The 25,768-nt window shown below is 49.2% G+C and overlaps 3 protein-coding genes and 2 long non-coding RNA genes across 7 annotated transcripts; 3 read left to right on the top strand and 2 right to left on the bottom strand.

The window, feature by feature from the left end:
* Nucleotides 1–138: 138 nt before the first annotated feature.
* LOC1280528 (peptide transporter family 1) lies at nucleotides 139–8,829 on the bottom strand. 3 transcript variants are annotated; one of them, XM_061653484.1, is made up of 6 exons: nucleotides 8,704–8,829; nucleotides 7,161–7,478; nucleotides 2,760–2,838; nucleotides 2,454–2,682; nucleotides 1,021–2,380; nucleotides 139–940 (listed from the first exon to the last, which is right to left on the bottom strand). In XM_061653484.1, the coding sequence occupies exons 2-6, from the start codon at nucleotides 7,194–7,196 to the stop codon at nucleotides 467–469; spliced, it is 2,178 nt and encodes a 725-aa protein (XP_061509468.1). In that variant the 5' UTR covers nucleotides 7,197–7,478; nucleotides 8,704–8,829; the 3' UTR covers nucleotides 139–466. The 3 variants fall into 3 exon arrangements, with proteins under 3 accessions (XP_061509468.1, XP_061509469.1, XP_061509470.1); XM_061653485.1 differs by having other exon boundaries at nucleotides 7,161–7,639; nucleotides 8,704–8,757; XM_061653486.1 differs by having other exon boundaries at nucleotides 8,345–8,736.
* A 370-nt stretch (nucleotides 8,830–9,199) lies between these two features.
* LOC133392714 (uncharacterized) lies at nucleotides 9,200–10,738 on the top strand. Its single transcript, XR_009765774.1, has 2 exons — nucleotides 9,200–9,873; nucleotides 9,940–10,738. It is a non-coding gene; the product is annotated as an uncharacterized LOC133392714 (long non-coding RNA).
* A 1,828-nt stretch (nucleotides 10,739–12,566) lies between these two features.
* LOC133392715 (uncharacterized) lies at nucleotides 12,567–13,463 on the bottom strand. Its single transcript, XR_009765775.1, has 3 exons — nucleotides 13,373–13,463; nucleotides 13,063–13,296; nucleotides 12,567–12,984 (listed from the first exon to the last, which is right to left on the bottom strand). It is a non-coding gene; the product is annotated as an uncharacterized LOC133392715 (long non-coding RNA).
* Nucleotides 13,114–19,515, top strand: LOC4577893 (phospholipid-transporting ATPase ABCA3). The gene is made up of 6 exons (XM_061653488.1): nucleotides 13,114–13,325; nucleotides 13,400–13,889; nucleotides 13,959–16,205; nucleotides 16,265–16,474; nucleotides 16,550–18,222; nucleotides 18,305–19,515. Exons 1-6 carry the CDS (start codon nucleotides 13,114–13,116, stop codon nucleotides 18,489–18,491), a joined length of 5,019 nt encoding a protein of 1,672 aa, XP_061509472.1. The 3' UTR covers nucleotides 18,492–19,515.
* LOC1280527 (phospholipid-transporting ATPase ABCA3) lies at nucleotides 18,919–25,763 on the top strand. The gene is made up of 9 exons (XM_552044.4): nucleotides 18,919–19,034; nucleotides 20,053–20,285; nucleotides 20,362–20,566; nucleotides 20,639–20,917; nucleotides 20,996–23,455; nucleotides 23,525–23,801; nucleotides 23,871–24,227; nucleotides 24,292–25,312; nucleotides 25,384–25,763. Exons 2-9 carry the CDS (start codon nucleotides 20,074–20,076, stop codon nucleotides 25,562–25,564), a joined length of 4,992 nt encoding a protein of 1,663 aa, XP_552044.4. The 5' UTR covers nucleotides 18,919–19,034; nucleotides 20,053–20,073; the 3' UTR covers nucleotides 25,565–25,763.
* The last annotated feature ends 5 nt before the right edge of the window (nucleotides 25,764–25,768 follow it).

Below are 25,768 nucleotides of genomic sequence, written 5' to 3' on the forward strand. Positions count from 1 at the left end.
GCAGACTTGTGTAAAATATTTGATTAATCTTGTATTAAATTTATCCCGTCAAAACAGGGTTACTCAACCTTATACTTTCGGAGTTGACAATGACAAGTTGTAAAACAACAGAAACAGGACACGTGAAACGACTACAACTTGGGACAAAGATCTTTCTGTTATTTTTTATTCATCTTTTGAAACAAAAATAATTACAGCAAGTTTAGACAGTACCTATTTTTTACAAAAAAAAAGAACTATAAACCTAACTTACAGCAGGATGACGCCATTAAACGACGAAACAAACATAATACCTCTGACGCGCTGTTGTTAGTAGCAGTCTCAGTGTGCATTCACCTCGCTTGGAACCTGAAATTGTCCTGTGGAGACAATCCCCGGCGTGGATGCACTAGAGAAACGGCAATGCAATGTTACAACACATGGCTCTCAAAAACTGCGCCTCGTTCTTCCTCCTCTTCGTTCTCGCTCAGTCTTCCCGGTATGCTTCGTTTGCGTACGTTGTACTCTTGGCACTCCTTTCCGACAGCGTGTCACTGATGGCCAGTGCATCGTGCTGCTTCTTTTTGCCCTGCTGCTCCACCTCAATCGATTCGACAGACGATGCGCCGCCGGTCGTGACGGAGTAGCGATAGCGCATGGCCAGCACCATGAACAGGCCCATGTCGAGGAACATGAGCGCGGCAAAGAGGAAAAACTCGAGCGACTGCGACTGGACGAACTTGGCCTCGGCAATGAACACCACCAGCATGTTGCCGATCGCGACCGTCAGCAGCCAGAACGCCTGGATGACGGACTTCATGCTTTCCGGCGCCTGGGAGTAGGAAAACTCGAGCCCGGTGATGGAGAACATGACCTCGCCGGCCGTTATGACGACGTACTGCGGTATAAGCCACAGCATGTGCACCGAGTTGGACGGGGTGATCGTGTGTGTTTGAAGGTTCTAAAACGGGAGGGGGTGGGAAATGGGTCGGAATTAGATTGCTGATCGAGGTGAATACTCTTTATATATTCGTTACTCACAAACTCATTCTCCAAAAACTCGTCCAATATCAGCGTGTAGACACCGCCCGGGCTAAGCTTCACGGTGGCAATCGGACGCTCCCCGACGTACACCCCGTACTCGCCCTCCGTCACCGACGTCAGCTGATCGTACTGGTTGAGCGCCACGTTGTACACGACGTCCGCGTTCCCGTTGTGCCGCAGCGAGATCTGCTTGGTCGTGCGCACGTTCGCTAGCAGCCGCATCCGGGGCAGCCCGTTCCGGTCCTTGGCAGCCGTGTCGGCGTACTCCAGCAGACTGCTCCGGCCTCCCTTCCGGCTGATAAAGTAGCTCACCGCACCGCCCGCCTGCAGGCTGAAGCTCCCGCTGAATTCGGTCATGTTTTCCCGCACGCACCCAATTTCGCTCGTCTCCGCCCGGAACTGGAACGTACCGTTGGCCAGCCCCGGGGGCAGCTCGACGTGGAGCGCTTCGTAGGCACCGCGCGATGGCACACTGAACCCGGCCAGGTTCGGTATGTCGGTGTGGAAGCGATAGTCGCACGGTAGCCCATTGAACACGCGCAGCTGTGCCTCGTGTGCGGCGGGCAGCATCGCCTCCGTACTGTCCAGAGCGATCTCCACAAAGCCGGACAGAACAAAGGCAGCACCGGCCAGTAAACCGCCCAGAGAGAGCTTCTGCAGCGGTCGTCGTATGCCAATCTTGGCCAGCGCTGGATAGATCACACTCTCAAAGACGGGAATAAAAGCCAGAATGAGCAGCGGATTGATCACCTGCATCTGGTCGGGCTTGATCGTGTATCCGGCCAGCTCACCGTCCATGCGCGTCGCCTGGAACGTCCACCGTGAGCCCTGCTGATCGAACAGTGCCCAAAACACGGGCAGCGGAATGTACAGGATCAGTATCTTCAGCAGCGCCTTAATGTCCGCCACAATGCCCTTGCCGTACTTGGACTCGGCATAGTCGAGCCAGTGAGCCCGTGGGCTCGTGCTGCTCTCCTTCGACCGCACTGCCAGCGCATTGCCGATACACTTGAACACCAGCACGATCATGTTGCCGGACGGTTTCTTGATCGTGTACATAGCCCGGCCACACACAAAGATGACGATCGCGAGGATCATCAGCACTGCCGGCACACCAAACGCAAGCGAGAAGCAACTGTTGTCCCCGAAGCAGTGCACATCCTCGCGCAGAATCGGCGTCAGCGTGGTGGAGATCAGCGATCCGGCATTGATGGAGAAGTAAAACAGCGAGAAGAACTTGGCCAGCTGGGCGGCTTGCTCCGGCAGCTTGAACTGATCACCGCCGAACGCCGACACGCACGGTTTGATGCCGCCGGAACCGACCGCTATAAAGAGCAGTCCCAGCACGGTCATCGAGCTGGAAATGAGAAGGTGAAGAATCGATCGAATTAAAAGGGAGTTTGGAAAGAGGAACGTCGCGCAGAACTCACGTGGCAGGTAGATTCAAGGGTGGAATGGCGCCGAGTGCGATCAGTGTGCTTCCCGCACAGTACACAATGGACAGGTACAGGATGGTTTTAAACTTGCCCAGCCAACTGTCGGCCAGGATGGCACCCATCAGCGGGAAGAAGTACGCCAGGCTGGTGAAGATGTGGTAGATCACGGTGGCGGTATCATTGCTGTAGGCCAGCTTTTGCGTGAGATAGAGCGCCAACACCGCTAGGAAGGTGGAGATGAACGGACGGACAGTTAGTATTGAAGTTGATAGATGGAAAGGAAGCTCTCTTTGATCTTACTTCGCATGCCATAGTAGTTGAACCGTTCGCTGAACTCATTGCTGATGATGAAGAATATCGACCGAGGGTACCGAACGGGCTGGGGAAAAAAGGAACAAAAAAGGACGAGATGAATTAGATTAGCGGTAAAATCATTTGGATTTAACTTCAACAAGAATCAACAAGAGCTTCGAGGCTTTAAACGCCGCAGCGCCATCTATGGAAGACTAGCGGTACTAAACAACTGGACGCAGTAATGACTGATGTTTTTTACAGCGAAAATTGTTCAAAAAATATAAAAAAGACGCTTTTTATTCATCTCTGCGGCAAAAACTGACTGTTCACAGTTTAATTGATAATTCTGATGGATATTAATCCCATATATTTAAGCATTTTCCAAAGCATTTCTGTTAAGATGGTCCAACCTGTGATCTTTGAAGAAACAGCTCTGTTATATCAGTAATATTTTGTCTCAAGTCGTTTCCTGTTGAAGGTGATCACCCTTCAAAACATCCCATACATCCCGTGGAATGAACTTAGAACACAATCTGGGCACATCGCTGGAAGCGCCACGGAGGAATGCCGCGCTATTACGCATTATATGTGTAACTGTGTCCCATTCAACTTCCACCTTGACGTTGCATTCCAACGATAAGCCAACAAGCCTGCTGGATTCTGGATTGGAATTTGCATTTATTTGCACGTAGTCTCGTGACACTGAGACGATAAAGCGCGGGCAAGCCTAGGCTCAAGCGCTACAACGGGTAAGATGATTCTGCAATCACGCTGTATATTCGCAACACGTGCGCCACTGCGGCGAATGCGTGTCCTATCCGTTCCGCAACTTCAGCCACGTGCCGTCGTTAACAGGCAGGCGGTAAACGAAGAAGGTCGGAAATAAGACTCCAACCATACAAAAAAATAAAATAATAATAATAATACTATTTCTCTTCCCCATTTGGAGCATGTATACTGTCTTGCGGCGCGTTTAAGTCACTTGAAGACAAACACCTTTAGAAAAAAAAACTACCCCAAAGCGCCTAAAGCATGTTAGTAAAACATAAAAGGGTGTGTCAAAGTTAACAAAAAATGTAACAAAACACACTACACTCATACACAGTTACACCGTTGTCTAACAAACAATCCCCCCCGCCCAAGGTAGCGTGGCGCGTTTTTGGCGCTGCTATTAGCTTCGCGCCACAAAACCGATTACTATGCATTTTCTTGTGTGAATAAGTCCCTGCCCTGCCTTGCGCTCCTCCACTCTGCAGGACAATGCCAAAAATAGAAAAGCCTTCACCGTGGCATTTTACGCCACAGGTGACCACAGTGGGCCACAATGCAAGGCTGCAGGCTGATAGTAAGAAGGTGAAAATGGATAAATTGTGGCAAGAAGAAGCCGGAACGCCAACGTCGTGCTCCAGTTCCAGGTTGCTGGCTGATGCAATCTGGCGGGTGTAGTACGCGCATTCGGCTGATGCAACCGATGAACGATGTTCATTGAACTTTTTAGGGGACGTGGGAATTTCGGAGCGAAGCGATCGAACGTTTGTACAATGTGTGACATTATTCTAGACAGCAATGTTCTTTAGTTTAGGTTCCCCAAGGTTTTCAATTCCTCAGAATTGGGATTCTTATCGATACAGATGGAGAGTTTAAACATCAGAGATGTATGAGATGTATGAGAGATGATCGTGATCATCACAGAGACATGAATTCCATACTCAGGACATACGATTATGCATTATTAGTTCGAAGAAACGCGTACTTAGCTGGAAATGGAATTACCCAGATCATCAAAGCTTAAGGGAAAAGCCCTGTAGAAAGGCCAGATTTAAATGTTATTCATATTGTAGACTTGTTACCTATACAAGTATCATCAAATTCCAGTCAATTCTGTATGCGATCATTGCGTTTCCTCCTGTTCAGCACACGATCATTCATCGAAGATAACGACCAATGTCTCAATAGAATCTTCCCCAGCCTCACACCACATTGTAATTACTTTTAAAGAGCCTTTTCCTATTCCACAAACCCACTTCTAATTGAGCTAATAGACAGAAAGAACGCACTCTTCTATCGGTTCGGCGTCAATTGAAGCAAACGATACACGTGTCCCTTTACACGTCCCTTTGCCGTTTTTGACGATCCATTCCTTTTTCAATCAAAGCCTTCCACAGCGTGACGCGTTTCAATCAATTACCACCCCCTTACTACACGTTCGTTACTCCATTTAGTGCAAATCTACTTCAATTCGTATCAATTAAAATTGGCGAGTGCATAGAAATGCACTCTGCACACGTGCGGGTGCCGCAACTTCGCAACGCAACGAAATTATGCAATTCTCGAGCAGCAAACGAGTTAGCACCCAGCGGCACGCAGTGGCACCCACAGTATTGACCCACATCGAGCCGGTAGGAGAGGATGATGGAGGTTACGACTTCAACCTTCCTACCTATCGATCATACAAGCAGAAATCGGTTTGGATTTTAGATCCCATTTTTTTCGATCTGTCCAAAGCAAAGGTGTCGATCAGTTCTGGAGGTCATAAGAAATAACTCCTCTTTATCTGTCCGCGGTTTTTTTCGCTGTACTGAAGGAACATTGATCGAGTGTATGTAAGCGCCATGCCTCCACAGTTTTCGAACCTCGTTCGTTTCATTGATGAACTGGAGGGGCGGCATCGTCGTCGTCGTCGGCGTCGTCGTCTCGTGAGAGTAAAAGCGGGTCAATGTTACGCATGCGTTAACACCACCTCCGCCACGCCAATGCCTTCAACGCTTCCCCGGGATCATAGCTACTGCTGGTCAAAAACTTGACCAACCAATGCCGTCGTTGTGGTGAGCACTGACACGCATCTTAAACCAGCTTGACCGGTGTGGTGTGGACGCAGTGTGGAGGGGAGCGCTTAAGCGTCTGATCGAGCCCCTCTCGAAGATGTTTCTGCGATGTTCCGAAGAGCGAACAGACAGGCAGCCGAAGTGGATATCGTGAAACGAGCGCACGAGTTCACGGTCAGGTTTGTTTTGCTATGGAAAGTGGTTTTAGGCCGTATGGGAAGAAGGGTAGGATGGCTGGAAGTTGACATTTCAGTAGTAGTAGTAGTAGTATTCTCAAGGATCCATTCCCCACTGTCCATTGTGTATAATATGCAGCGAGCTGATTAATGTATGTAAAGCACGTCCGACCATATCCACCATTGGCTGATCTGTTTCCGCTTTCTTTTTACGGAGGATATTGCACGGTACGTGGGCGGTTTCGAGGACGATCACACAATAATTTACACGGCCCGAGTGACCGATCGCGGATAATGCCCCGTGCACATTTCTACGATTCTGTGCGAAGTTCAAGAACAATCGACGGCCGGTGGTGGATGGGACGTGTTTTGTCACCTGAAGCGACTCAGGGATACGGCAAAGCTTGTGGGAGGGTTGTTGTACTTGACCATGGCAGAGGAATTTGACGCTGAACTCGTGCAGTATAATGAAGTGCGGAAGTTTGTGAAAGCATTACTCTGGTGGCCTTCGTCTTGGAAGTTGGAGTTTGAAGGATATGGGATCTATAAGGTGAGCATCGAATTGAAAACTTCAAACGATCATCTATACTAAATCTGTTTGATATTTCACAGCTTTTGCCCAAATTAAGCATCTAAATAATGCTTATCACACCTCTCAACCAGCGGATCATCATAAAAACTTCCTTCACTTTGCTCAACTGTAGCGAAATGATTACCATTCCTACTCTCCATCCCATTAGCAATCAGCTACTGAAATCAGACTGATCTCCCTTTCCTTCCACACCAAAGATCGACAGTTACAGTCGGCAAAGACTAATTAACTTAAGACCAAAATTACCGTAGATTCATTCATCCGCAAAATTGCGTCTTTTGCGCAAGAAAGCACCCGCCGGTAATTGAGTTACCGGTGGTGCGTACGCACGCCTAGCGAAAAGAGAAAAGGGGCCCGCAAGAAAGGGCACGAGACAGAGAGTGGGTGATAGAGGGATGGGAGAATGTCTGACCAAGCGTCAATACCATGATCGACACGATATCACCATTCCGTCGTTGGGTAAAAGCAGCGAACGTGAGTGTATGCAAGTGCCAGGTCTCTGCAGCCCAAACCCCATCATCATCATCCTCATCACCATGTACACGCGCTAACCCTCGCAGTAGGCTGTAATTTCACTCGCTCCACGCGAAACGAGAGTTCACACGGTTACTTTGATGACACGCACGGCCGTGTGTGTTTGTGCGTATGTGTGGCTAGAATGGGGTATGTTGACCTGCATATTAAAACAAAAATGGCGCTAAATGCCACAACACTTGCTTTGCGCGCGTGAGTTGGCAAACTGGCGCGCATTATTGCCACTATTAATTACGTAGCGTATAAGCATTAGTAAACTACACATATCTCATATCATTACCGGTGTGCTATTAACTTCGAAGCGCGTTGAAACCATCGTGGAGCAGCCAGCTGCCTATGTGTCCTATGGCTGAGCGGTTAACCCGTATCTTATCGGCGTAATGTACTGCCGACGTTTAACCAGCTTGTGCTTGGGAAATGGTGAAGCACCTTTACTCGGTCGAACGAAATCTTGGACGATAAATCCGGATTTTCTTTCCACTATATCACTCACGACACGACGTTACACTTGTTACCGCGCACAACAGCACAACCTGCTTAAGGATTTTAACACAGAAAACACACAACAATCTCCACACATCGACAGTAAAATAAAGGGCTGCAAAAAAAGGGCACGATACCGGTTAAACTCTATATGCCATCACGCTAATTATCGTTGGATGACACACAGACACACATGTGACGTGTGAGGTGTCTCGCCGAGAAGTGTCTTATGGATCTACCACCGCTTTCTTCCACCAGCAAGGGGTCACTAACACACTATGCAAAAAAAACAACAACAAGCAAACGAAGAGCAAAGAGTGTTTAGGTTTCACTTTTCTTCTGCGACACTAATTGGGTCCTCGCCACTAACGCAGATAACGCGCGTAACGCTCTTCGTCGGCGATCGTTACCCAACGATCGGTTCGACGGTATTTTGCAAAAAATATAATAATTAGATAGAGATAAGGAAGGAAGAGAGCGAGGGAAGTGAAATATTGTGACAAAAATGAAAACCAAACACTAATCTAACCATACACACACGCGCGCGGGTACTTTCTCTTTGATTCTTTTGCACCGATAATGACCATACACTCACACCACACACACACACACACACACACACACATACAAAACAACTACTATCGGTCCCCGAAAACTGAAACTGTTACGCCGGGTCACGGTTGATAGAACGCAAACAATTTTGTTCGTGCCGTCCGTGTGTCTGTTTTCGGGACGCTTTTTCCTTTACCAGTTTGTTTTTCGGTTGTTCAATTTTTGGCTTTTGTGTTGGCAGTAATTTTCTTCCTCTTCATTGTGCGTCACTACGGCCGTGTGTGGTGAAAGATCTTCCGGTCGCGTGAAAGTAGCCGGAAGCACCCGTCGGTGCTGATGCAGTATTTGTGGAAAATGTAATTAACTGATTTTTGTTGCTTTCCTCTCTCTCTCTTTCTCATTTTTTGAACAAACTATGATCACACATACCCTCGGGTAGCTTCGTGCCTTTGCTTAAGTGACTGACAAAGCTCGACCAAAATTTGGAGGGAATCAAACAGCCCGAAAAGAACTAACGTTGCAACGCTGCAACACAACACACCATCAAACACACAAACACACACTGCAAGCGTTCAATTGAAACTAATTTATCTCCCTGGCAACGTAACGCGCACACCCATATACGCTTGCTTCACGGATTGCTGGGGATAGCCCCCAGGTTGGCTCTAATGCGATCACCCCCGATCCGATCGATCGTTCATGTACGCTGCCGTTTTGCTGCCCCTCCGACACACAACAGGTGTGTGTCCGCGCCTTATAACGCTCCGGCCACGCTCGTTTACACTTACAAGTAACGTGCGTTACGTTCGACGGTTGACGCTGGACTGAAAGCGCGAGCCCAGCTACCGCTTCGTAATAAATGTGGAAAATTAGTTTTCAATAAACACACGGCAGTAGCCCCCCCTCTCTGGGACTGCAGTGTGCAGCAGTAGCACCACGGTGGAGGTGGAGAAGACCTTGTGTGTTGGTGTGGCTTTTTTGCTGCTGCTGTTTGGTGTGCCGTATACGTACGGCATAGCTCTCGTCAGCGGTGTTTCACCGGAGGGGAAGTACTGTGATTGACCGTGTGTATACCCGTCCCGTACCACAGCACAGACGATCAGATCCGGGGATCCGCGTAACAGTGGCGACACTTGCCCGGTGATCGTTTCCTCTGATCGATCGAATCGGGAGTGGGTAAAATGTGGTTAATTAAAATGTATTTAAGTGTTATTTACTTTGAATATAATGCACTCCGATGTGTTTTTATTGGAAAAATTAGTAAAGCAGGCGACGGTGCCGGATAGTCTTGTGGATAAGAGCATGGAACGATACATTATATGACATTGGATCGTATCTAGCTTCATACACTTACTTTCTTATTGAGAAGTCTTCTTCGAAGTTGGTTTTTAAACATAATTTATGTCTGTGTAATAAAAAGATAAGTCGTCTTTTATTACATAGTATAGTCAACTCCCTATCATTCGTAAAAAACGTAGCAAAAGTGTTGTAAAACTATATTTAACGTATTTGTCGCGCTTGTTACACCTCTGACTGTGACAAACGTTCGTTCTCCACCCGCGCTCAGTGTGTGTGTGTGCACGCGTCGATTAACTGAAAAGGTCTTTGCCTCACTGCCGCTCAACCACATTATGGAGTCACCCAAAGGCTTAGAACACACCCGTCGTAGCCGGCCCTCTCTAGTTGAAAGCTACTACAATATTTACACAATTGCATTACAGGCTTAGGGAGAGAGAGAGAGAGACACAGATATTTGTGGTTGGAGGATGAAGGAAAGAGTCTAACGAACACCTAACGGGCGTGATAGATCGTCTAGCGGTGTGTTACAACACAGAAATCCCTCCAGCATGCACAGACAGCAGTAACCTGCTGGTAATATACAAACCTACACGGGTAACGTCAAGTAGGGGCGACGACGTGATGATACGAAGATGATATCATGTACATACTGGGCAGAGGTAAGGAGCGATGCAAATGAGATGAATTTTATCTCTTAATTATTTTGCTTTATTTTTATATGACAGTGTGTGTGAGTGTGTTTACTTTCGGCCCCGGATTGTGCGGGAGTTTCGAGCGGCACCGGCAGCACTAAAGAGAGTGAATGCACGAAGTACCTCCGTCCGTCCGTCGTTTGTGCGATGAGTTGATTGCTTGAGGCTAAAGGAAGGCCGCTACGCGCGGTATGATCGACGAAAAGTGTAATTATCGTATGACAACATCGTATCAAACACCAGCCAGGTTAACGCGACGGGACGGTTCGGATTCGTTGCGCGATCAACCCAGGGGACCGACCAACGTGGCTGAAACGGCTGGTTCGGTTGGGTTCATACGAGTGAACATTCTTCAAAAAATTATAGCTAATTATACTCATGATGCGTCGTACCGTCGTTCATCATCTATATAATATGCTGAAAAATTTCCAATAAATACACCAGCATATTTTTCTATTTACCTTCAGGCAGTGAATTACATTAAACGTTATTTTAAGATCCCCCACCTTCGCTCCAAAAACTGTGATAAGAGCACTGTGATGAGAAGCAATTAAATTAAGGCAGTCAAGCGGGTACTAGGGAGAGAGTGAGCGAGAAATTTCATTAATCCGCATAGTTGCGTCAGAGAACGATTTTGGGTAAATTGAACACATTTGAATTGGATAATGGGGGAAATGTGATAATAAGTATAACACCTTTTTTCAATTAAATACGAAAGTATTGGGAAGAAAAGGAAGGAAGTTAAGCCAAGATATTGCTAACTACTGAAGGATGAAATATATTAAAAAATCAACAATTAAGCAATAAAAACTGATCAAATATTGGTACAAAACTGATTCAATTTTACGAGGCTTCACCACAACATTGCACATTTCCAGTCAATTCCAGATGAAAGGGAATCCATCTTCAAGACCTTTGAATAAAAAATATCGCCCCATTGACCGAGGGACCAGTCGCACTCTTCACCAAACCTGTTGATAACCTTGTCCATTAGGTTTGTTAGCACCGAAGTATTTTTTCGCAATCATTGGCAGCATACCGCCGGACAGCCATTTGCGACAGAACGAGCAGGACGAGTGAGCGCGCGCAGGCACGCGATTTTAACGGTCAATGCCATCGAAAGTGACAACCTACGGGCTGCTGCTCTGTTGCGTCGTCGTCGTCTCCGTCGGATGGCACACTCTGGAATGGGGCTGGAAAGTGAAACCGATTCCCCTCCACGTACGTCCAATTCCGATCCAGTTCCAGAGTCGTTTTTGAGGTGGTTTGCATTGTTGCGTTTATCTCATGCCTTAACCGGAAGCTTCCGCGTGTGCAAATCACATCAATGCCGCATTAAGCTGTAGTCGGTTATCATTGGGAGGCGGCGTGGGTGATCCCCACGGACCTTATGATCGTTTCGTGGGTGAAAGATCATGATGGCCGTTTCTTCAAGTCTACCGCGAAGGTTAGTTTGGATGCTATTTTTGCAAAATGCAAAGTCCAACCTGAAGGCTGCAGAAGATTTACTGAAGAATCATTCGACAAAGCATTTTTGAATAGTAAATTGGGATTAAATGCGTCAATAAATCAGATAAAAAGAGACGCAACTATTCAGCACAACAGATGCCGCTCGACATCAGATCCTATCATAGCTCAAGTCACGAGCTCAAGTCACCAATCGAATAGAATGGCGATAAACGTTGACACTAATTACGCATTGATTTCGCACATGCAAATAAACCATCAAGAGTTGTCAATCATCAACCCGCTGCATCGCCGCGATCGATTGACCAATTCTCTTATCAATCACATGCATATGATAACAGACGAAGAAGCACGTACGTAACCTATTCACGTGCATTTTGTGACCATTTGTTTGCATGTGGGTGTGTGTGTGCAGCATACAAAAAAGCCAAACCTCATTGAGATCAACTGAATCAGCTGAATCAGTCACACCGTAATGGTACCCCGCGGAAGAAGATAAAGCTCACCCAGCGCCAAGCAGGGTTTAATTCATCGGCATTTGGACAGTCCCGCGTGCGGGAAAGATGTCGTCACAAGATCACGCCTCTACAAGCGACAAATCTGTAACTCATCGTACCGGAATTAGATGCGTGGAATTGCCGGGGCACGATAATCGCTATCTCGTATCGTGGCTCTCGTTCGCAGGTAAAATAGGCCCAATTGGCTTCCTCTGATAGGGGGCTTATCGATCTGAATTGGGCGAATTGCCCGATATTGGAAGCGCTAGATTTTCTATAAAAGTCGCCACTGGAGCTGGCCAGCTGGTGAGACGATTTTGGTCGTGATAGTGATACCAGTGGACGTTGTGCAATATAGCCCCTTTGGCAGTCGTTGCTGAACAGACGGTGTAAGTTTAAGGGCAAGTGTTAAAATAATGGGAAAGTGTTGTGTCAATTGTGATGAGAGAGAGGGTTGTGCTAAGTCAATTCGAATAGTGATCTGTTCCTCTGGTGACGTTAGTAAGGCAATAGTTAGTGGCGTTAATAAGCCATCAAACTATTCTATTATCATTTAGTTCCTCTTTACGTAACCGTTTTGGCACTGAACTATCATCATATTCGTTTGAAAAGTGCCAAAACCCTCCTCAAAAGGACAGTTGCACTTAAAAACTGGACATTTTAAGTCATAAGTCTCAATCAGCTGAGCAGCAAGTGCAAAAGCCGCAACCGATTAACGCGTTTGTTACCAATTCGATTTGGCCCTCTGGAGAAGCCCTCTGGTCAATGTACTGGTTCGAGGAGCATGCTGATTGAAGCTGATTGCGATTACTTTATTCCCTATCGGTGGCCGCTGCAGATAGCGAGCACGTTCGAAATAATCACTACCGTAAACAATATTTGATGTTTCGATTGTTTTCCAACCAAAATGAGAAAGTTGCAGTAGGGTTGAAAAGAATAATATTTTCCCATCGGATGTTTTAGTTCGTCAGATTATCGAATATATATGTGCGTTGCGGATTACTGATTAGCGGGTAATTTAGGGAACCGGGCAGGTACTCACCCACTGATAAGCCGGTGCGATAAAGCGGATAAATTGCTGCTATTTGTAGGCGAGAATGACTTCGTAGGCTACCTAGACAAAAACACAAGAAACGCATTGTCAGCATTACACCGAGTTTCTTCCCATGTTGACGCACCCGTTGATCCTTACCTAACGTAACCTTCATCTGTTTGTTGCAGATAAAAGGGTGACACAGGCACGATGGCCACTTCCAGCTGGGATAAGTTTATCCTGCTGCTGTGGAAGAACTGGATCATCCAGAAGCGCCACTACGTGCAGACACTGTTCGAGATACTGATCCCCGCCATTGCCTGCGTGGTGCTGATCGTGGTCCGCGGGTTGGTCGATGCGGATGTGTACGATGAGCCGACCACGTGGAAGCCGCTGGAAATCAACACCGTTCGGCATATGATGTGAGTTTGCGTTTGTCTGGCCAAGAAGAAGAAGATTGTGTGCTTACCCTACTTTCACTAAAACCCATCATCAGGCCCGAACTGAACCCCAACATTACCCCACCGATAACGTTCATGCTGGCGTACAGCCCTCAGTCAGCGCTGACCGAGCGGATTATGCGCCGGGCCGTCGATCAGATCCTGGAACCGATCGATATTGCCGGGTTCGAGAATACCCAGCGCATGGAGGACTTCTTCCGCCTGAACTACTCACTCGCTGGGGTTGAATTCCCCGAAAACTATAAGGACCTCGACACCCTACCTAACAATGTGACCGTTGCGCTACGATTCCCGGGCGAAATGCGAACGCTGCAGGATGACTTTACCGCGTTCTGGGCAAACTGGGCGACGGAGCTGATGTTTCCGGCGTTTCAGATTGCCGGTGCCCGGGAGCGGGAGCGGGACGATGCTGGCTATCCGGCGAACTACTACAACGAATCGTTCATCGCGGTACAGAGTGCCGTGTCGCGGGCGATCATTCTCGAGCGGGATGCTTCCTTTGCACTGCCCGATATCTATTTGAATGTAAGTAATGAGTGGTTTAGAGATAGTTGATTGACAAAAAACGACTAATCTTACCTTCCAATTCTACAGCGCTTTCCCTATCCACCGTACTACAGCGATCCCCTGCTGACGGGATTTGAAAATTTGCTCCCACTGATCATCGTGATCGCGTTCTTCTACACCGCCATCAACACGGTGAAGTACATCACCGTCGAGAAGGAGAAACAGCTGAAGGAAACGATGAAGATCATGGGCTTGCCGAGCTGGTTGCACTGGTCGGCCTGGTTTGTGAAGTGTTTGCTGTTGCTGATCGTGTCTATCTCCCTGATCGTGGTGCTACTGTGCGTCAACATCACCACCAACACCGACCTGGCGATCTTCGAGTACGCCGAGTGGACGGTCGTCTGGTTCTATCTGTTCGTGTTTAGCATCACAACGATCTGCTACTGCTTCATGGTGAGCACGTTCTTCTCGAAGGCTAACATTGCGGCCGGCATTGCCGGCTTGCTGTGGTTCATCCTGATCGTGCCGTACAACATTGCGTTCGCGAACTACGACGATATGACGGCGGGCGCCAAGACAGCGCTGTGTCTGTTCTCCAACTCGGCCATGTCGTTCGGGTTTATGCTGATGATGCGACACGAGGGTACGGCTACTGGGCTGCAGTGGTCAAACCTGTTCGAGCCTGTTTCGGTGGATGATGATTTCTCGGTCGGAGATACGATGGTGATGCTGCTGGTTGATGCCATAATTTATCTATCTATCGCACTGTACGTGGAGAAGGTATTCCCGGGTGAATTTGGCATTGCCGAACCGTGGTATTTCCTGTACACGAAGAAGTTCTGGTGCAAAGAGACGCAGCAAAAGCAGGAACCAGCGGTGTTGGATTTTAGCAACTACAATACGCCCAACATCGAACGCGAGCCGGATGGCAAGTATGCCGGTATAAAGATAAAGAAACTGCGCAAAGAGTTCCAGAAGAATAAGGTCGCTGTGCAGGGATTGGACCTGAACATGTACGAAGATCAGATCACCGTCTTGCTTGGCCACAATGGTGCCGGTAAGACGACAACAATGTCCATGCTGACGGGGATGTTTTCACCCTCATCCGGTACGGCGCTAGTGAATGGGTACGATATACGCAACAATATCGATGCGGTGCGAGGATCACTTGGACTGTGTCCCCAGCATAATGTGCTCTTCAACGAGATGACCGTGGCGGAACATATCGAGTTCTTCGCTAGACTGAAGGGTGTCCCCAGGAGTAAGATAAAGGATGAGATCCGTCACTACGTGCAGCTGCTCGAGCTGGAAGACAAGCTGAACAAACAGTCCCACACCCTGTCGGGTGGAATGAAACGGAAGCTGTCCGTTGGGATAGCACTGTGCGGAGGCTCAAAGGTAGTACTCTGCGATGAGCCAACGTCTGGTATGGATCCTTCCGCTCGACGGGCGCTGTGGGATTTGCTGATCAAGGAAAAGCAAGGCCGAACTATACTACTCTCTACGCACTTCATGGACGAGGCGGACATTTTGGGCGATCGAATCGCGATCATGGCGGAGGGTGAACTGAAAGCCTGTGGATCTTCCTTCTTCCTGAAGAAGCGATTCGGCGTTGGTTATCGGTTGATTTGTGTGAAGGGTGCCAACTGTGATCGTGCTCGGCTGACGGGCATTCTCCGGCAGCACATTCCCAACATTAACATCGACACGGACATTGGGTCGGAGCTGTCGTACGTGCTGAACGAAGACTACACGGCCGTCTTTCAGGATCTGCTGCGCGATCTCGAAGACAACGTAGAGCAGTGCGGCATTACGAGCTACGGCATATCGCTGACGACGTTAGAGGAAGTGTTTCTGCGCGTCGGAAGTGATTCGTACGCGTTGGATCAAAAGAAGGGCTCGAGCGATAGCGAGCAAGATAGTAGCAATGGATTAGATAGTAGCTACGGCAGCTCCACCGTCACGATGAATCAGACGAGCGATACGCAACCACTGCTCGGTGGATCGAGCCTGATGTGGAATCAACTGTTTGCGATGCTGCTGAAGAAGTTTATCTCCACGAAGCGGAGCTGGGTACAGATGCTGGTGCAAGCGCTGATCCCTATCTACTTCGTGATCGTTACCGTGATCATCGTGCGAACCTTCCCCGGTCAGACGGATCTGCCTGCCATACCGATTAACGTGTACAATTACAGCACAACAACCACGATCCTGCAGGCATCGGCCCCTGGCAGTCCTTTCGTGGACGGATTTCGATCACTGTTTGAGGCGTTCCCGAGCACCCATCAACTGCGGATCACCGATAAGGATATGGTGGACTATATTTTAGATGTGGTGAGTATGGGAAGGTAGAAATGGGGAAGCTGTGCACTATCTAACATAATCTTTTCCAGTCAACCGAGAACATTGGTTTGGTGAACCGCGAGTTCATGGCGGCCGCATCGATCACCAACACGAATCACACCATCTGGTGGAACCCAACCGGCTTCCATACTGCTCCTTTGGCATTGAACTTTATGTACAACGCCATCATCAAATCGATCAACAAGAACTTTGAGATCACCATCATTAACAAGCCGTTACCGTTCAAGGCTGAAACGAGAGTAAGTTTCGTGGCTGACTCTTTGACAAGATTCCTGTATCACTCACAATGCTTTCTCTTTACCTTGTTATTCCAGTTCACTCAGCTTCAGGCCGGCAACAATCTCGGCTTCCAGATCTCGTTCAACACCGGCTTCGCGATGTCCTTCATTGCGGCCCTTTACATCATGTTCTACATCAAGGAGCGCACCAGCCGCGCCAAGCTGCTCCAGTTCGTCAGCGGTATCAACGTGTTTACGTTCTGGATCGTCTCGTTCGTGTGGGACTTCGTTACGTACGTCATCACTGCACTGATTTACATCGCGACGCTGGCCGCCTTCCAGGAGGACGGGTGGTCCTCGTTCGAGGAGCTCGGTCGTGTGTTCCTAGTGCTGATAGTGTTCGGCATCGCGTTCCTGCCCGTCACCTATCTGTTCTCGTTCTGGTTCGAGGTGCCAGCGACCGGGTTCGTCAAGATGATGATAGTGAACATCTTCAGCGGGACCATCTTCTTCACAGCCGTGTTTCTGCTCAAGTTCGACGGGTTCGATCTGAAGGACGTGGCGAACGGGCTGGAGTGGGCGTTCATGATATTCCCACTGTTTTCGCTCAGCCAGAGCTTGAGCAACATCAACGTGCTCTCGACGACGGCTTCCGTGTGCCTGGAACAGTGCACGGAGGAGACGGCTTCGCTATGCTCGCAGGAGTACCTCTGCAGCTTGCTGCCACAGTGTTGCGATACGAACATCTTTTCCTGGGAATCGACCGGCATCAACCGACAGCTGATGTACATGGGTGGGGTGGGACTGGTCGGCTTCCTGATACTGATGGGCATCGAGTTCCGTGTGGTGGAGCGTTTAATGAAGCGTCGCAAGCGATCTTCCGGGGCGATAACACCAGCAGGCAGCGAAGATCCCACTCAAGACGATGACGTTTTGGAAGAGAAACGGCGAGTGAAATCGCTCTCGGATGGTGAGCTGGCAAACAAGAACCTTGTGGCGAGCGATCTGACCAAATATTACGGCAAGTTCCTGGCGGTCAATCAACTCTCAGTGTCGGTGGAGGGCTCGGAGTGCTTCGGACTGTTGGGCGTAAATGGAGCAGGCAAGACGTCCACGTTTAAGATGCTCACGGGCGATGAAAACATTTCGGCCGGTGAGGCATGGGTGAAGGGCATCAGTCTCAAGAGTAACCTCAACCAGGTGCACAAAGTGATCGGCTACTGTCCGCAGTTCGATGCTCTGCTGGAGGATCTTACAGGCCGCGAGACGATGAAAATCTTTGCCCTGCTGCGAGGTATTCCGAAGCAGGAGATTGCGCTCGAAACGGTGCGTCTGGCGGAAGAGCTTAACTTCATGAAGCACATTGACAAGCGCGTCAAGGAGTACAGTGGAGGCAACAAGCGTAAGCTCAGCACAGCGCTCGCCCTGCTAGCCAATCCGGCCGTCGTGTATCTGGACGAACCGACGACCGGGATGGATCCGGGCGCGAAGCGTCATCTCTGGAACGTCATCATCAACGTGAAGAAGGCGGGCAAATCCATCGTCCTGACGTCACACAGCATGGAGGAGTGTGAGGCCCTTTGCACCCGGCTAGCCATCATGGTGAACGGCGAGTTCAAGTGTATCGGCTCGACGCAACACTTGAAGAACAAGTTCTCCAAGGGTTACTTTCTGACGATAAAGCTGAACCGCACGGGCGACGGCTCGACCGCTAATGCCGAACCGGTGCGACAGTTTGTGGCACAGAATTTCGCCCAAGCCGTACTCAAGTAAGTACAAACCCTTCAAAGTCTAGTAGTATTCGCGTTGGATCCTAGGATTAATCCCCCTTTTCACACGTTTTAATTGCAGGGAGGAATACCACGATTCGCTCACCTACCACATCACACAGTCCGAGCTGAAGTGGTCGTCGATGTTTGGGCTGATGGAGGAAGCGAAACGGACGCTCGATATCGAAGATTACGCGCTGGGGCAAACCTCACTGGAGCAGGTATTCCTGTTCTTTACCAAATACCAGCGCGTTACCGATGATAACTAGAGAGGAGCCCTGATTAGTGCGTTAAGTTCTACTAACGTACTAGCGACCAGTCCAGTACTTCATTGAGAATACAGCTAGCGGTCCCTTATCATCACCACCGTGCGACGTGTTCGTGTACCTGCTAAGTTCGAAAAGAAGGAAGAGACAGAAACAATAGGAACAGCATTAGCAAAAACCGGCCCATTTTCCACTAACTACACACGCATATCTACCACCAGCTGTACAGCTCGGCCGTGAATCATTGACGATATTTCGCTATCATTAATCCCTGTGGATCAATTTTGCGTTCGGCGGTCGGGTCGCTGACGCTCGTACATGGTGGTGTTATCTAGAGCGGGCGATGGATTTTTGTAGGCTAGGGTACTTCTACTCACCCGTAAGGACCCCATAGAGTGTAGCCACTCAGCTGAGAGACGAACGCGAGACCAACATCGATAAATGTGCCGCGACCGGTGAGAACTGTTTCAGTCTGTCTCCGGTAGCGTCGGTGATTGTAGCGGACGTCATAAATCTAACAAGTGGACTACATTTTCGCCTCTAAAGGTGTGTATGGTAGTGTGCCGGTGCGTGTGTATGTGTTTCACGTGGAAGTAGAGCAAGGATAATAGATTATTGAGTGGGGGTGAAGTGGGTGACGCCACCTGCACATTATAAGTTAGCCGGTAGTTTCCCATCGCCGATGGACGATGTAATTATGTCGCCGTTGCCGTCGTACCGGGGGTGTGATGATGCCGAAGAAGGTGTCCCTTGGGTTGGATAAACGTTTCGACCGTGAACTCTTACGTGGGAGAAGTGTTGTTTTTGGGGTGAAAGTTGAAGGACATTACGAAAACAAAAACAGAAGAAGAAGCGAGTAATGATCGAACTGATAAAATCAGAGTGGAGCTATGAGATACATAGTGCCATATGGGTCAGTTTAGTTGTAACAGTCGTGTGAAAGTGTTCCCTTTTTCTAACGTAAAAAGAATAGGTTTAATGTTGGAATAAACGAATGTAAAGAAATGGTTAAGTGTTTACAAAGAAAGAGTCTCGAGTTCTTTTGTGATTTTGGTGTTAAATATCTAAAACTTCAAAAAGTCGTCACAGTATCTTCAAGGCATGAGTCATCCGTTTACGAAACCTCTGGAATGATATTAACAAAATCAAACACGAAGCCGAAACTCCCGATAAAAATGCCACATCATCCCCCAAGTGGAAAATCTGCCAACTCATTCTTAAGCGCAAGCAAATTATCGTCCCATTTTGCTGCCAGTCACTCCTCACAATAATATCTTTAGTTATCTATACCGGTGGGCTTAATCGAAAGTAAAAGCCGATAAAGATTATCGCACCATTTTAGCTCAGATTTCTAAACGACACACATTTAGCTCAGATTTCTAAACAAGCAACCGTTGTTCGTCGTGTGATGTTTTTGCGCACCGGAAATGGCGAACACCACCGCGTAACGCGTAACGAACGATAAGATCACGCGCGGTTATCCCTCATTGTATCGATCGAGCCTGTTTGTTTAAGTGTTGGTTTTAATGAGCCGAAACGTGGCCTTCTTCTCCCCTGGTTTCAGTTATTGCCTAGGTAACCAAAAATGAGCACCTCAAATTGGGGCAAGTTCGTCTTGCTCCTGTGGAAAAACTGGATCATCACCAAACGGCACTACCTACAGACGTTCTTCGAAATAGCCATCCCTGTGCTGGCCTGCATCCTGCTGATCGTGATCCGCGGACTAGTCGATGCGGAAGAGTTCGAGCAACCAACCATCTTCAATCCGCTCGAGCTGAACACCATCTCACATCTTAGGTAGGTGGCTGAAAAAAGGTGAAGAAGTGCATGTGAATGGTCAGTGCTTATGATAATCTCTCCTTTTTGTGTGTAGAAATAATTCCCAAATAGATCCCCCCATCATCTACTCGATCGCATACTCACCTCAAAGTCCATTGCTGCAGAGCATCGTAGAACGATCCACCGCCTACCTGGATGAAGAGTTGGCAGTGATAGCGTTCAACAGTTCCCAAACACTCCAGGCTCATCTGCAGGTGAACAATATCCTCGTTGGAATCGAATTTCCCGACATCTATGCAGTGAGTACTCCGATCTCGCAGATACTTTACGGACAATGCCGCAAGGTTTATCTTTTGTGTTTACCCTGATAGAACTTGACGCAACTACCGGAGCAGACCGTGCTGTCATTGCGATACCCGAGTGAGATGCGTACGTTCCGCGAGACGGGCACCGAGTTTTGGAACAACTGGCAAACGGAGCGACTGTTTCCTCCGTTTCAAGTGCCCGGTGCGCGACAGTTCGAACGCGACGATGGTGGCTATCCGGCGAACTACTACAACGAGACGTTCCTCCAGATTCAGAGTGCCATTTCACGGTCGATTCTGCAACAGCGCGATCCCAACTATCAGTTCCCGGATGTGTATCTGAGTGTAAGCGCAGTCACTGCAGGAGCACAGGACGTATCCAATAACACATCTAACAACGTACCTTCTGTATCTTTTCCACAGCGCTATCCATATCCTCCCTTCTACAGTGACAACCTGCTAGTGGGATTAGAAAATTTGCTCCCACTGATCATTGTGATCGCTTTCTTCTACACCTGCATCAACACGGTCAAGTACATTACGGTGGAGAAGGAGCGACAGCTAAAGGAGGCGATGAAGATCATGGGCCTTTCCAGCTGGCTGCACTGGTCGGCCTGGTTCGTTAAGTGCATCAGCCTACTGCTCATCTCGATCTCGATCATTACCGTACTACTCTGCGTCAGCATTACCACCAACACCGACCTGGCTATCTTTACGTTCGCCAACTGGTTCGCGATCTGGTTCTATCTGTTTATCTACAGCCTCGCCACCATCACGTTCTGCTTCATGATGAGCACGTTCTTCTCCAAAGCGAACACGGCGTCCGGCATAGCCGGGCTGATGTGGTTCGTTTTTGTGATGCCGTACAACATTGCCTTCTCGAACTACGACACGATGTCACTGTCGGCGAAGCTGGCCCTCTGCCTATTCCACAACTCCGGCATGTCGTTCGGGTTTATGTTGATTATGCGCCACGAAGGCACCACGAACGGGTTGCAGTGGTCGAACATGTTCGATCCGGTGACGGTCGACGATGATCTGAGCGTTGGCGCGACGATGATGATGCTGCTGGCAGATGCCGTGATCTATCTCGTGATTGCCCTGTACGTGGAGAAGGTGTTCCCGGGTGAGTACGGTGTCGCGGAGCCGTGGTACTTTCCGGTGACGAAAAAGTTCTGGACAAGCCAGGTCACACCGACGGGCGGTGAGGATGGAGCTGAGCAGCAGCACGACATAAGCGGATCAACTACCGTGGAAGCGGAACCCGTGGGCAAGTACGCCGGAATTCGTATCAAAGGTTTGCGGAAAGTGTTCAACAAGACGAAGGTTGCCGTCAAGGGACTCCATTTGAGTATGTTCGAGGATCAAATCACGGTCCTGCTGGGGCACAATGGAGCCGGCAAGACGACCACCATGTCCATGCTGACCGGCGTCTTCTCACCCACGTCCGGGACGGCCCTGATAAATGACTGTGACATTCGCAGCAACATCGAGGGTGCACGCAAATCGCTCGGCCTTTGTCCGCAGCATAATGTGCTGTTCAACGAGATGACCGTTTCGGAGCACATCAAATTCTTCGCCCGGCTAAAGGGCGTCGAAAGCAAACGCATACCGCAGGAGATCGATCACTACGTGTCGGTGCTGCAGCTAGAGGATAAACGACATGCCCAAAGCCACACCCTGTCGGGTGGTATGAAGCGCAAGCTGGCCGTTGGTGTGGCGTTGTGCGGAGGTTCCAAGGTGGTATTCTGTGATGAGCCAACGTCTGGTATGGATCCGACAGCTCGGCGAGCGCTGTGGGATCTACTGATTCAGGAGAAGAAGGGACGCACCATTTTACTCTCCACGCACTTCATGGATGAGGCAGACATATTGGGCGATCGCATCGCGATCATGGCGGACGGTGAACTGAAAGCGGCAGGGTCGTCGTTTTTCCTGAAGAAACGATTCGGCGTTGGCTATCGGTTGATCTGCGTTAAGGAGGATGGTTGTGATTCGACGCGTGTAACAGACCTGATGCGAAAGCACATCCCCAACCTAGACGTTGACACCGACATCGGTACGGAGTTGTCGTACGTGCTGGATGATGAGTACACCGCGCTGTTCCAACCATTACTACAGGATCTTGAGACACACTCCACATCTCTCGGCATTAGCAGCTACGGCATCTCGTTAACGACGCTCGAGGAAGTGTTTCTGCGTGTTGGTAGTGACTCACATGCACTAGACAAGAAGCCCAACGGAACGGACCAGCCAGCCCAGCCGTACGCCCTTACGGAAACTTCGAATGGGTCCACCGTTACGCTCACGCTCGATGATCAAGATCATAAGCTACTGACTGGATTCCCGCTACTTTCGAACCAACTCCAGGCAATGCTGCTCAAGAAGGCAATCGCTACAAAGCGCAGCTGGATAGCACTACTCGTGCAGATCTTTATACCGATCTTTTTCGTAATCATGACAGTGGTAATCGTGCGCTCGTTCCCCGACGCTCTCTCGCTTCCAGCCCTTCCGATCGCGTTTGACAGCTACTCCAGTACCGTCACTGTGCTGGAAGGAACATCAGCTGACACTAGCGTGATACAGGCCTATCAGCAGCTGTTCGAAGGGGCAGGCGCCAGTCGTTCGCTCGTAACGGTTACGGAACCAATGGTGGACTACATTCTCAAACGATACGAACAAAACTTGCCCCAAGTTAACAATGAGTTCATGGTGGGAGCATCGATCACACCGACCAACCACACGGTTTGGTTCAATGCGCAAGGATTCCACACGGCCCCGCTGGCGGTGAGCACGTTCTACAATGCGATGCTGCGCACGGTTTGCGCCCAGTGTTCGATACTGATCACGAACGATCCGTTGCCATTCCGGCCAGAGACAAGGGTAGGATATTGGTGCTACATCGATAGCTTCATTCCAACTGCTAACATCTCATCTCTGTAATCTTTCCAGTTCACACAACTACAGGCAGGAAATAACATGGGATTCCAGCTGGCGTTCAACACCGGGTTTGCGATGGCATTCGTGGCCGCACTCTACATCATGTTCTACATTAAGGAGCGAGTGACCAGGTCGAAACTGCTGCAGTTCGTTAGCGGTGCCAACGTTCTCGGCTTTTGGCTCATCTCCTTTCTGTGGGATTTTATGACCTTCTTCGTAACGATCATGTTCTATGTTGCGGTGCTGGCAGCGTTTCAGGAAGATGGATGGTCTACTGGAGATGAGATAGGTAAGACCAACCGTCATCTTGTTGCTTTCCGATACAGACATCAAGGTGACTCTTCCTTCGTCCTTGCAGGTCGTGTAATTCTAGTGATGGTCGTGTTTGGATTTGCCTTCCTACCGCTCACCTATCTGCTGTCGTTCGCGTTCGATATCCCGGCGAGCGGGTTCGTTAAGGTGATGATCCTTAACATCTTTACCGGTACGATCTTCTTCATGACCGTGTTTTTGCTGCTGTTCGATGGGTTCGATCTGCGCCACGTGGCCGAGGGTATGGAATGGGCCTTCCTTATATTCCCACTGTTTGCGCTCAGCCATTCGCTCAGCAACATGAACATTGCCGTCGCCACGCAGCAGGTGTGCGACTCGCAGTGCGCACTAATACCAAACTGTACGCCGGAGTTGTTGTGCCGCGTCTTTCCCCAATGCTGCAGTAAGTGTTGGTGCAGTATCTCTTTGGAAGGATCGCCAGCTAATCACAATGCTTACTATTCCAGATACTGAAATATTCACCTTCGAGCGTACCGGCATCAGTCGCAACCTGATGTACATGTTTGTGGTAGGGTTGATCTCCTTCCTGCTGCTGATGTGCATCGAGTACCGTGTCATCGATCGGGTCTTTAAGCGCAAGTCCAAGCAGGCCGCTCCACCCAGCGAATCGGACGAGATCGATTCGGACGTGCGGATGGAGAAGCTGCGTGTTCGAGGACTGACTGAAGGTGAAATCGCCGCCAACAATCTGGTCCTGCGGGACGTTACCAAGTACTATAAGAAGTTCCTCGCTGTCAATCAACTCTCGCTGGCGGTGGAACACTCCCAGTGCTTCGGACTGCTGGGTGTGAATGGTGCCGGCAAGACGACCACCTTCAAGATGATGACGGGCGATGAGAACATTTCGTACGGTGAAGCATGGGTCAATGGGGTAAGCTTGAACAGCAACATGAATGAGGTGCACCGTCGCATCGGATATTGTCCCCAGTTTGATGCGCTGATCGATGATCTCACCGGGCGCGAAACGCTCCGAATCTTTGCCCTGTTGCGCGGAATACCGAAGTCGGAGATAGCGGCCCTGTCGAGCCGGTTGGCAGAGGAGCTTAACTTTTCGAAGCACATCGACAAGCAGACTAAGGCGTACAGTGGAGGCAACAAGCGTAAGCTCAGCACGGCGCTGGCACTGATGGGCAATCCGGCCGTGGTGTATCTGGACGAACCGACGACCGGAATGGATCCGGGTGCTCGCCGACAGCTGTGGGACGTTGTGTGCAAGGAACGGGCGGCTGGTAAAGCCATCGTGCTGACGTCACACAGCATGGAGGAGTGTGAGGCGCTCTGCACGCGGCTGGCCATCATGGTGAATGGAGAGTTTAAATGTCTCGGATCGACGCAACACTTGAAGAATAAGTTCTCCAATGGGTACTTCCTCACGATAAAGCTGAAGCGTACGGAAGTAGTCAATACGGGACGGATTGATGAGGTGAAGCAGTACATCGTGGAGCGGTTCCCGGAGGCAGAATTGAAGTGAGTAGCAGAGAGGCATGAAGCTGATTGCATTGTAAATCATCAATATCATATTGGTTTGTTCTTCGCAGGGAAGAGTATCTCGAATCGGTGACGTACCAGATTCCGTCGGCCAACACACGATGGTCCACCATGTTCGGCATCATGGAGGACGCCAAGAAGGTGCTCGACATCGAGGACTACGCTCTTGGACAGACTTCGCTCGAGCAGGTGTTTCTGTACTTCACGAAATTCCAGCGAGTAGAAGACTAAAAGAAGTCTACGCTAACTGCCGACTATGAGTCACGTACCTCACGCATCTGATAGTGTGGTGGTGCAAATCGATGAAGGATCTTCTTTTCTGACCTCTACTTTACGGGTAGCCTGTATACATTTAGTACTATTTATTTGTGATGGAAAGTATTTTGTAAGAGAAAAGTATTAAGTATATTAAAAGCACTGAAAAACAGAACTAAG

The sequence above is a fragment of the Anopheles gambiae genome, chromosome 3, assembly GCF_943734735.2.
Source record: "Anopheles gambiae chromosome 3, idAnoGambNW_F1_1, whole genome shotgun sequence".
In the NCBI taxonomy this organism is placed as follows: domain Eukaryota; kingdom Metazoa; phylum Arthropoda; class Insecta; order Diptera; family Culicidae; genus Anopheles; species Anopheles gambiae.